The sequence below is a fragment of the Syzygium oleosum genome, unplaced genomic scaffold, assembly GCF_021117445.2.
Source record: "Syzygium oleosum isolate NSW1041296 unplaced genomic scaffold, Sole_v2.1 Sole_v2.05, whole genome shotgun sequence".
NCBI classification, from domain to species: domain Eukaryota; kingdom Viridiplantae; phylum Streptophyta; class Magnoliopsida; order Myrtales; family Myrtaceae; genus Syzygium; species Syzygium oleosum.
The window spans coordinates 8,494,499-8,507,051 of record NW_026607489.1 but is presented as its reverse complement, the minus strand read 5'-3'; the positions used below and the strand labels follow the sequence as shown (position 1 = coordinate 8,507,051).

General features: G+C 41.5%; 1 protein-coding gene and 1 long non-coding RNA gene across 2 annotated transcripts; both read left to right on the top strand.

The window, feature by feature from the left end:
* Positions 1–1,962: 1,962 nt before the first annotated feature.
* LOC130138141 (uncharacterized) lies at positions 1,963–3,527 on the top strand. Its single transcript, XR_008816554.1, has 3 exons — positions 1,963–2,070; positions 2,147–2,239; positions 3,343–3,527. It is a non-coding gene; the product is annotated as an uncharacterized LOC130138141 (long non-coding RNA).
* A 4,238-nt stretch (positions 3,528–7,765) lies between these two features.
* Positions 7,766–8,290, top strand: LOC130138215 (uncharacterized). The gene has a single exon (XM_056311631.1). The coding sequence runs from the start codon at positions 7,766–7,768 to the stop codon at positions 8,288–8,290; it is 525 nt and encodes a 174-aa protein (XP_056167606.1).
* The last annotated feature ends 4,263 nt before the right edge of the window (positions 8,291–12,553 follow it).

Sequence of the window (12,553 nt, the reverse complement as noted above, 5' to 3'; positions counted from 1 at the left end):
GCACTGGCGGGACGACGGCGAACGAGCGGCGGCGAGGAGACACCGCCGTTGTGGCCGCCCGGGCTGGCTTGGCCGTCCCTGCCGATCGGGACAAGCAGCTGCGACGGTCGGAGGTGGACGAGCGACGCACGGCGAAGCTCACCTGGACGGCGGTGGTGGGCGACGGAGGCGAGCGGAGCTTGACCGCGACGGCGGACAAGGCGGCGATCGGGCCGGCGAGCTGGCGCGGCTCGCGCTTGGCCGAGACAGCCGCCGACGAGGCCGAGGACGTGGCCGGTGGGAGCCGCCGGCCGCAGGGAAGCCGGGATGGCGGTGGCTCGCGACAGGGAGGCGGCGTACTGGTCCCGGCGAAGATGGCCGGCGACGCAGTGAGAAGAAGCAAGAAGCAGCCGCAGCAACAAGCGGAAGCCGGCAGAACCAAGACCAGCGAAGGAGAAGAAGAAGGGAAGAAAAGAAAAGAAAAAGAAGAAAAGAAAAGAAAAGGAAGAAGAGAGGAAATGATGGGGCCTGGTGAGAGTGGGTGGGGTGACAGTCGCATGGGGGGGTCAGACACGCAAAAAGGGGAGACCGGCGGGGAGAGAGAGAGAGAGAGAGAGAGAGAGAGAGAGAGTGGTCAAATCGCAATAATCGCGATCCAATGGCCACAATTCGAATCCAAAAACGATCTAACGGTCCCTCGAAAAATCCTAATTAATATTTTTAGGATTTGGCCAAAAAGGGTGTTAATAAAAACACACTCAGAGGATGATTTACCAGTCCAAATTCGTACCCGGTCAAAAATTCACTTTTCACGTATCCCGGGTAATATCGAGATTGGCCACACTAATATCGACACCGTCCAATTAAATTTGTTCCGGAATTCCAAGAAATTCAACACCAAAATTTGGGCTCTAAATAACGGCCAAATTCGATTGAATGCGATTCTAGCGAAATCTCAATTTTAAAAACAATAACCGGGAGTGATCAGTTCCCGGGCGAGATTTTACTATAAGCACACTGACGAATTACACGTTTTATAAATCCCAAAAATGTGCCAAAATTCGGAATGTCACATTACCTCTATGTAAAAATAGTATTACAGACTCTCCCACAAAACTCTCTAAATTGTTACCATGTGTGTTCTTTTTTTTTTTTTTTGATCAGAAGAACCATATTCATACAATTCTCATGACTTAGCTTGCGAGTACAATGGCAAAGCATCGACACAAAGTAGACTCTCAAGATCGGGAGGGGGGTAAAAATAGTATTACATGTGTGTTCTTATATTTACCTCTATGTAAAAATAGTATTACAGACTCTCCCACAAAACTCTCTAAATTGTTACCATGTGTGTTCTTTTTTTTTTTTTTTGATCAGAAGAACCATATTCATACAATTCTCATGACTTAGCTTGCGAGTACAATGGCAAAGCATCGACACAAAGTAGACTCTCAAGATCGGGAGGGGGGTAAAGTTTCCAATTCTGTGGCAGAACATTTTTTCTTTGAGCCTTCACTATTCAGTCTGCCACTTTGTTGGACTCTCTATTACAAAAGGCCAACTTAATATCTGTAAAATTTTTCAATAGATCTTTGGCTTTCAAGATAAGCACATGTATATCCCACTTGAAATAATCTACACATGTGACGGCTTTAACCAAGTCTAAATTATCCGACTCTAGTAGAAGGCAATCCGTTGCCCGTTCAGAGCAGAAGATTGGCGTTTCTAGAAGAGCACTGACCTCGGCTCGAGCTGCAGAGTCGGCCCTCACTGTTTTTTCAAAACCATCTACCATTCTTCCATAGCTATCTCGCATCACAGCAGCTACTGCCCCCGATGTTGAACGTTTCAATAAAGGAAGCATCAATATTGATCTTCAGGACTCCCTGTTGCGGATTTCGCCATATTTGAGGTAAGTGTTGGCCTTCAATAGCTTTTCCTTTTCCTAAATTGCTTTTTCGTGCTTCATTTTGCTTCAACTGAGCTGAATTCACCAGCTGATTTGGGTTTGGTTTCAGTCTTCGGAATATGAAATTGTTCCTTGATTTCCAAATAAGCCAAAGGACAGTCGCAAGTAGCTCAAAAGTTATAGTTGTGATGCTAAAATTCCAGAGCCGTTCTTCAATTCTTGGGAGACCTTGATTGGGAAACTTGATTTGCAGTGAAGGATTGGACCAGACTTGTTTCGTCCATGGACAGAGGAGAAAAAGATGCTCAATAGTTTCGGGATGTTGGTGACATAGCTCACACATCGGTTCTGGTACAATACTTCGTCTGTATAGATTTACCTTTGTTGGTAATGCATTTTGACATATCGCCCATAGGAAAAATCTGGTCTTCGGTTCGTGTTTGCCTTCCAAATTTTTATCCACAATGCTTCGGGGTTTGATATGAAGAAGAAGCCTCGATTTGGGTTTGGTTTCATTGCAAGGTCTCTGTTTCTATTATAGCCACTCTTAATCAGATAGGATCCCGATTTGGTATTTAACCAAACCAGATTGTCTTTAGTGTCATGTGACCTCAATGGGATTGCAAGAATTTCATCGACAATCTGTTCATCAAAAAGCTGCTGTACCATCGATTCATTCCAATTCGACTCCTCCTGCAAAATTAACTCAGCTACCCTCTTAGGCTCCTCACGATTAGGTGGACCCCCAATAACTCCCCTATGAAGCCATTTGTCTTCTCTAATGTTAATCTATTCCCCATTGCGCACAGACCACATAATGGAATGATGGATAGATGCTCTCCCCATCAGAACACTAAGCTACCCCCATGATGGACGAGTCCCTTTCCCTGCATGCCAGAAATCACAATTAGGGAAATACAGCCCTTTCAATACTTGAGTCCATAATGAGGAAGGGTTTTGGGTAATTCGCCATGCTTGTTTTCCCAACATAGCCCCATTAAAAGCCATTAGATCCCTGAATCCAAGTCCTCCACTATCATTTCTTCGTTTCAGAACATCCCATTTCCTCCAATGTAGTCCAGCTTGTGTTTCACCATTTTTCCACCAAAAAGATGCAATTTTCTTTTCAATTGGTCTGCAAATGGAGACGGGGATTTTAAAGATAGACATAACATATTGGGGTAGTGCTTGCACCACTGCTTTGAGGAATATTTCTTTTCCAGCTTTTGACATTAGATTTTCCTTCCAACCTGCTAGTTTCGTGTTTACTCTTGCTAGTATCCAAGCAAACATATGTTTTTTTTATGCCCCCCAGTCTGAAGGGATCCCTAGGTACTTCCCCGTCTTCTCTAATTCTGGAACTCTAAGCTCATATGACATATTCTGTCTCAAACTCTGTGGACAATCCTTGCTGAAATATACCCCTGACTTGTTTAAGTTTATTGATTGCCCAGACGCAAAACAATATTGATTCAAAATAGCTGCAACATTCTGGCATTCCATAATCGTTCCATCGAGGAAAAAGATTGAGTCGTCTGCAAACAAGAGGTGAGATAGCGTGGGGCAGAATCTATTCAGCTTGATCCCCTTTATACTTCCATCCTCCATTGCCTTTTTCATCAAAAAAGATAACACATTACCCACCAAGATGAACAAATAGGGGGAGAGGGGATCACCTTGTCTAATTCCTTTTGTTGGTTGAAAATAGGGTAGAGGCTCTCCATTTAGCTTGACACTAAAGGACATAGTAGAGACACATTGCATAATCCACTTCACCCATTGATCACTAAAACCCATCTTCCCCATGCAAGCTTCCAAAAAATCCCATTCAACTCTGTCATAAGCTTTTTGCATATCAAGTTTAAGCACTGCTTGAAACTTTGGTTTTCTCTTTCTGATTCTCAACTGATGTAGCACCTCTTGGACAATTAAGATGTTATCCTGAATTTGTCTTCCACTCATGAAGGCACTTTGCTCAATAGAAATTAAGTTTGGCAAGCATATTTTCAATCGGTTTGCCAAGACTTTTGATATAATCTTGTACGCAAAGTTACACAAGCTTATGGGGCGAAATTGTTCCAGTTTTTCCGGGTTTGGGATCTTTGGAACGAGGGATTTATATGTTCTGTTCAACTCTGAGTTGAGATACCCTGAGCGAAAAAAGTTTTGTACCTCCCTGAAAACTGATTGTTGTAGCTCTTTCCAGTTATGCTGAAAAAACTAGCCATTTAAACCATCGGGTCCTGGGGCTTTTGTAGATCCAACTGGTAGACTGCTTCAGTTACTTCTTCTAGTGTCACTGGCTTTGTTAACATCTAGTTCATGTCCTCCCCTACTAGACAAGGATAGTCCTCCAGTGTTGGCTGGAAATTTCGAGGGCCGACTGTTTGAAAAAGGTTGCTGAAGAATTGAGATGTGTGCTACTTTAGTTGAGTTATATCATGAACCCATTCCCCTTCTTCATTTTTTAACATGGAGATTTTGTTCCTCGGTCTCCTCTGAATTGTTGTGGCGTGAAAAAATTTAGTGTTTTTGTCTCCCCATTTGAGCCAATTTACTCTCGATCTCATACCCCAATACATCTCCTCTTGTCTCCACATCTTCTCGATTTCATTTTTCAGAAACTCCACCCTCTCTCTGTCCCAATGCAAGTGTTGGTTGTTGGAGATATCCTGAAGCTCTCTCTTTAAAAGGTCTATTTTCTTCTTTCCATTGGAGAACTTTGTGTTGCTCCATTTAGATAGAGCCAATGATACTACTTTCAGCCTCTTCAGCAGATCTTCATTCATCAATTCTTCCGAGTGCCAGACTTTTTTAATGATGTTTCCACATTCCTCATCTTCCAGCCAAAAAACCTCAAATTTAAAGTCTTTTTTCCTTTTCACTAACTCGGGAAAGAGAGATAACAAAATAGGACTATGGTCTGACCCTATTGCCGGCAATGCATATGCTTCAGCGTGTGGAAAGCAAATTCGCCAGTCCATAGTGCACAATACCCTGTCCAATCTCTCCTTGACATGATTTTCTCCATCCCTATTATTTGTCCAAGTGAAAGCACATCCCTTACTTTCCAAGTCCATTAAAGAACAAGTATTGATGAAGTCTCGGAAAGCATTGAGTCGATAATGTTCCGCCATGCGCTTCCCTACTTTTTCCCAGTGATAAAGGATTTCATTGAAGTCTCCTATGCAGACCCATGGTCGATCAGTCAAGTGGCTAATGTTGTACATATCTTCCCAAAGAACTAGCCTTCTCCGGAACTCAATTGGTGCATGTATAAAGGTCAGTCGCATTCGTTGTTTTGTTTCCTCTAATACGCACACCAAATCTATAAAGAATTCAGAGTTTGATTCCACTGATAAAGATACTCTGTCATCCCAAAAAATAGCCATACCCCTGGCAATACCCCTCGGATTTACCAAAAAACTGTTCTGGAGTCGTAGCTGCCTTCTGAGTCGAAGTACTACTTGTTCTTGATTTTAGTCTCCATAAAAAATAGTATACGGGGCTTTTCTTGAGCCACAAGGGCTCTGATTGCTTGAATTGTCAAGGGATTGCCCAACCCCTAACAATTCCAGCATATAATATTCATATGTAACCCGGTGGCTTATTAGGGCTAGCCACCAAAGCCCATTCCATTGTTCCTGACACCACTTGAATAGGTGTATCCAGTAATTGAGTTTCATCTAGCAGCTGCGAGTTTACCATTTGTGCTTCATAGGGGTTGTACCTGCGTTTCTTCTTAGCAGCAGCTTTCTTTGTCTCTTTAAGCTTCTTATTCTGAGCAACTTCTGGGAGCATTTGTACATCAGGGGAGGTAGAGCCACTGCTCTGACCTGGAAACGGCAGATTGGTTGGAATAAAGTCCTCACCCCTCTTGGCTTGTTGCTGCGACTGCATACTTGTATCCCCAAACATTATGTTCTTTCCCTTTTCTACTTGAATATGGTTGGGCTGAGAGAAAGGTTGCAGGGCTTTACCCTGAAAAGGCACAATCTGAAGGGAAAGTATTGGGGTCTCAGAGATAATTTCCTCTTCTATATCCTCCTCCTTTAACTTCCCATAAAAGAGCTTCATAAAAGGACTGTGACCCTGTACTTCGGCTTTAAGCCACTGGCCATAGAGACACTCATCCTCAGCTTCAGATTTCCCTTCTTTGAATTCGACTTCTTCACAGTAATTTGCGTTGTGCCCTAATCTACCGCAAGAGTAGCAGAAATTAGGGAGCCTCTCAAACTTATAATCCAACCAGAGCTTTTTCCCTCCCTTGCTAGCAATAAATCCGGATTTTAAAGGGGTTTTCACATCTAAGAGGACTTTCGCCTTCCCAATTTTGTTAGCTGCAACACCCTTCGCATCTACCTTCACATCCATTACCAGACCCAGACTTTTAACAGCTCTTAGAACGACTTCTTCTGTAAGCCATTCAAAACGAAGTCCGTGGATTTGCACCCAAAAAGGACACGTATCAAACTCATATCGGTGTGGAAGCATATCTGGTTCCCATTTTTTGAGAATCAATAGATGGCTCGAGAAGGACCAAGGACCAGTTTCAAACACCCTCAGAAGTTCTTTCTCAGTCATGAAGGTAATGGCATAAATTCCAGATTCCAAAGGGGAGAGGGTTACATTCTCAAGTCTCCATGCTTTCCTCATTGTGCTTTGGAATGCTAGAAAGTTTATCTTTGGGTTTTGAAACAGCTTGCCAACGAGGGTAAGTCTACCTTCTCTGATTTTGCTTGTAGGAACCGCCTCATCCATTGCAGTAACTTCTGTTCTTGACCAAAGCCTGCCTAATCGTTTGCTGAGTACTGCCATTCGACTCTCTGATTCCTCCTCCCTCTCCATGATCACTTTCCAAAGCAAAAACATAGCATACAGAAAGACTTACCCGAGACTAGATGTAATCGATTCAAGTATGAAAGACCCAACGCAGAGCGATCAGGAGAACTGCATAGCATTCCGATATGGACTTCAACCGAGAATTTTGTTGGACGAGATGCCGACCATAAAACACCTTCACCTTACCCTCACTGGTAGTGCTCCAGAGGTTAGGGGCAGGAAGAGTGGTTCAGGCATCATTACCGGGTTTTGGGCTTTAGGAAACGATTAGGGTTTATGGGTTGTAGGGATTCAACAGATTTCCACTCTCTTTGTTGTGGAGGAGCCACTAATGTGGAGAGGAGCGACCGTATCAGGGGATTCAGAAGGGGTTGATTTGCGTTGTGAGATACAGGGATTAGGGTTTAGGATTTAGGAGACCTACCACCAAAGGGCAGAGGAGAGCTCTTCATGATGAGAAAGAACGGAGAACACGATTTTGGCCACCACTAATCCTTGCTTCCAAGGAATTTTAGGATGATGTTATAGGGGTGAGTCAGATGGACTGCTCGAATTGAGAACTGCCCGGATCGGACCGGACCGGCCGATTTGGTCCGATTTTCGGGAGTGTTGGTCTGGTTCCCGGTTCCTAAAAGTGGAACCGGTGTCCGGGCGGTCCAGTTCTAGATTGAGAATGAGATCGACCGGACCGGACCTAAAATATATATTTTAATTTTTTTTAAATTTTTGAAGAAAGTAGAAACTGAAACCCTAATTTGCCTTTCCAATTTCCCCCTCTCAGTGCTCTCACCTTTCCCTCTCGCCTAACCAGTAACCCCTTGCTCACTCAAACGCCGACGACTCAACACCTTTCCCTCTCGCGGCCTCACCTCACGCCTTGCTTGACGTCTTACGACTCAACGCCTTTCCCTCTCACGGCCTCGTCCCACGCCTCGCTCGACATCGACGAGTCGATGCCTTTCCCTATCGCGGCCTCGCCTCACGCCTCACTCAACATCGACGACTTGATAACTTTCCCTATCGCGGCCTCGCCTCATGCCTCGCTCGACGTTGACACCTTTCCCTCTCGCGGCCTCGCCTCACGCCTTGCTCGACATCGAGAACTCGATGCCTTTCCCTATCGCGGCCTCGCCCCACGCCTCACTCGACGTCGACGTCTTTCCTACTCGCCTCATGCCTCACTGGACGTCGACACCTTTCCCTATCGCGGCCCCGCCCCACGCCTCACTCGACGTCGACGTCTTTCCTACTCGCCTCATGCCTCACTGGACGTTGACACCTTTCCCTCTCGCGGCCTTGCCTCATGCCTTGCTCGACATCGATGACTCGATGCCTTTCCCTATCGCGGCCTCGCCCCACGCCTCACTCGACGTCGACGTCGACGTCTTTCCTACTCGCCTCACGCCTCACTCGACGTTGACACCTTTCCCTCTTGTGGCCTCGCCTCACTTCTCGCTCGACGTCGATGCCTTTCCCTTTCGCGGCCTTGTCACGCCTCACTCGACGTCAACACGCTCAGCTTTCACGCAGCTCTCATTAGAGTTCAACACTCAAATGTAATGTCCGACTTCCTCTTGGTTGAAGAAATCCGACACGAGTCAATAAGTGTGGAATGTGGTCATGGGGACGCCCAGACCAGAATTTTATAATGCGAGACAAATAATCTTCAAAGAGCAAAGAAGTGTCCCGATTCGTGACTAGAATTTTTTCTCCAAATATTTCTTTTTATTCAATGTAATGACAATAAGTGATTGGTTCCATTGGAACCGGACTGGACCGAATCGTCCCAAGACCAGCTAGTCCAGTCCCCAGTCCCCATAAATTGGGAACTGGTCCTCCCGATTTGATTCCCGGTTCTGAGGTGGGATTGGACCTGACCGGGAACCAATCACCTCTAATGTTAATCATACATTGTAATATTTTTATGGGTTAATACCATGAAAAATCCAAAACTGGTACACTAATGACAATTGTACCCAAAACTAATTTTTTGATCACGAAAACCCCAAACAGGTACACTTGTGACAATTTTACCCCAAACTCATATTTCGACCACTAAAAACCAAAAACTGGTACATTTGTGACAAATTTAACCTCAATTAGTTTCCGTTAAATTAGATTAAATCACAGATAATCACAAACTGGTACACTTGTAACAAACTGAGGGTAAAACATAAAACTAGTACATTAGGCAAATGACTTGTGCCATTTAACAAAGTAATTTAACAATAAAATTTAAAGGAAATAAACTGAGGGTAAATTTATCACAGGTATACCAATTTGGGGTTTTTGATTGTCAAAAAATTAGTTTGGGGTAAGATTGTCACATATGTACCAATTTGAGGTTTTTCGTAGTATTAACCATATTTTTATATGCATTAATTCTTTATTAATTAGATAGATTATTCATAATTTTATACAAAAAGATTTTTCCTAACCTTGTTATGTAATTTTCGTAATGGAGATTAATTTTAAGGAGAAAATAATTTTTTTTCAAGGGGCAATAATTTTGCATTATTTTGAATTGGCAACTTTAATTAGTAAAATTAATACCTGCTAATAGAAAATTGTAAATTTCAAATAATTGAGCATTATCTTTCCTTTTTTTTTTTGCGAGTATTTTTACTTGATCCACTCATCTTAGTTACATGTGAATTAGCCATAATTATAAGGTCAAGCAATAGGTAGGTTTACCATTAACTTTTGACAAATCAAAGACTACACATAAAAATCCATATGCATCATGCATTTAATTATCCAAACATGCAAGATATAGGTCATAAGAAGTAAAACAAATAGCAAAGAAAAGCATTGCATAGGCATAGTTTAGTTCTATTAAATAGTAACATATAGAGTTCCAGCGGTTGCTTGCGCAACAATTAGTATATACTTAATAAAGTTTAGTCATTGTGACCGGTTAAAATTACTCAAAAGGACATTTTAATATTTAAAAGCGCAGTTGAAAAGTTGGATAGGATAAAACTTAAGACGTATTGTCGTTGTATACTAATCACACACTATTACGAGACAAGTAGAAGTTATACCCATGGTGCTGAAACGTTAAATTTTCCATCACACTTCCATTATTTATTTATTGTTCTCTTAGATTGTTTGTAAGATGCATGGCTTAATATCATGTACAAACTGACATTTTATAATCTTGAGGTAGAATCAATTCTCTTGTTCACATTTTACTTGATAGATCTATTAAGAAGACAGTATGTAAACAGATCAGTGTATAGACGATCCCATTACAAATGTTGTCCCACATATCTATTTCCAAAATAATGGACCACTTTATCTTATAATCGAAAGATTTTTTCTCGTGTTTGGTTGATGGGATGAGTGGTCAACTGGACAAATATCCAATTTTTGTGGTTATTTGATGGTCCTGGCTTGCATGTATTCGTTTTTTTATTGGTCGGAGCTTGCATGTATTCAGTTACTGGGAAATTATATATATTTTTTATATAGTGGTTTCTTAACGCAAACAAGGAATATAAAATACAGTGTAAAGAGATTACACTTCTGATCACTACACTTTAAGAGATATCATGATTGGCCCCTTTATTTTCATTTGTCATAAGTTTTAATTACCGTGCTCTTCTCTAACCACAGTATAAGTAATTTCGTCAAATTTTCATTCCAAAATCCAGTGAAAATTTTTTAGTCAGCACTCGCCCTCAACATGTGGTACCTATATGTAAAAGTCTTTGTGATATTTAAATCTTTTGCTAATAACTTTAACTCTCTACATTTGTATAGTAAAATAAAGGTTCCTCCCCCACAACGGTAGTTGGTCTAGAGGTATGGGGCTTACTCCCAAGAGGTTTGAGACCCTCTGATCTTATGTTTGTATCCCCAAATCTCTCATCGGCCTTAAGGTACCTTGGTTATTTTGGAGCATTGGTTCGATCATGCCTTGATATTGGATAATCCCTACTCTACTCCCACTAAAATCATGGTGGGACAACGATGACGTGCTTGCTCAAAATGAGTAATAGATATGGCTCAAACCAAATATTCTGTCGCGGGTATGGAACTCATATGATAATACCCAAGAGGGTCGCTGATGCTGGTGGCCCCTTCCCACCCTTTTTACTCAAATGACCTGTAGCATATTTCTTGACTCTAGAAATGACAATAACCCACGTGAAATTAATGATAGTGACTTTATCAAGTAGTGAAAAGGCAGAAAATAGCGAGTGTCAACCTTAACTCTTCAATAATGAGTAAGTAATTACATTACTACTGAGTTTGTTGATACTAATCGTAGAGATTGGTAAGTGCAGGTGTCACGTACTAATCAACGGATTCACTAGACATTTTGGTCAGGCGTTGCAGTGGAAATATTAAGACAAGTACTTTCAAGAAAAAAGAATACACGGGCTAAAATTGAATAATTGTAAAATTACGGTGATCAAGGGTGTAATTTATGTTCTTTAGTGGTACACATAGGCACCACAAGTCAATAATTAATATCTTTCTCAACGAGTCCTTTCAAACTTTGAATGTAGATTTGATAAAGCGACTTAAATTGTCTCTCAATAATAGTATTTTAAACTAGAATTATGACGAAATAAAGTATGGAGACGGAAATTCAGTGGTGGACTTGGGATGAGTAATGGCCCTGCCCCCCTTCCAAATATTTCTATATTACCCAACGAGAATTTTTTAGATATATTATCTTTTATTAGGAGAAATTTTTTTCTTAACCCTAATATTGAATTCTCGACTGAACCACCCATTTGACGTCCCTATATAATACCGGCTTTTGAGCATGATGGGAAATTCTGAAGAGAAAAATATATGACGTGATGGCATTGTTGAGGCAATTTCTTAATAGATTTTGAAATTGACAAAACTATCCATGTTAATCTTGTAAATCTGATATGTACTCTGAAGTATTTTGATCCAGGTAAATATATTCTGGAAGTGGCAACTTTAATACTTTAAGATAACTTAACTTTTTGGACACTCAGACTTTACGAGATTCAGAAGGAAAACTTCAGACTCTACGAGTTTCAGAACGAAAAGTTCAGACTCTACTGAAATAGACACTCAGACTTTATCTTAAGATGTCAGAGAACTTCAGACTCTAATTTTGAAGGACTCAGACTTTACTGAAGACCTACGCTGACTTTGTTTCTGATTATAAAGCGAGAACCAAAAACTCTTCAGACTCAGAATTTATTTAGAACGAAACATAACGGCTAGCGATCTGGTGTGGATTTCACAAAAGGAAAGTTTTGATTGACTCAATCGAAGGCTATAATTGATTGACAAATCAGACATTATGGCAAGTATATATCACAACGGATAAAGCTCTTCTTATGAAAACCAAGATTTTGGTTGTATAGGCGACCAGATTCAGTGGGATTCAGATTTTATCAACCAACGGCTACTCAATCTATTTTATACAAATTTGTCCAAGGTGAAGATTGGACGATGATCCTCTGAAGACTGTCCAACGGCTAGTTTGGAAGTGGAGGAGTATAAAAGGAGATTAACGAGGAGCAGAAGGCAGCGAAGGAAATCGAGAATCAACAAGTCCAAAGTTTGAGTACGTTCCGATTCTATTACTTGTCTTTCTTGAGCTAAATACTGAGATTTCGAGTGACATTATGTAACAGTAATTGTGTAAGATACAGAGTTCTGTCATTCACCGAGTGTTATCACTCATAACTTGTAATCCCTTTTGATCATATAGTGGAATCCAGTCAGTAGGCTATCAGCGTGGGAGAGTAGACGTAGGTTTGATCTAAGCCGAACTACTATAACTTCTTATGTGCAGTTCTCTTTATCCTTAATCTCTCATTATAT

Coding starts and splice junctions, on each gene's coding strand:
- LOC130138215 (XM_056311631.1), top strand. CDS start 7,766: ATGCCTCGCTCGACGTTGACACCTTTCCCTCTCGCGGCCTCGCCTCAC.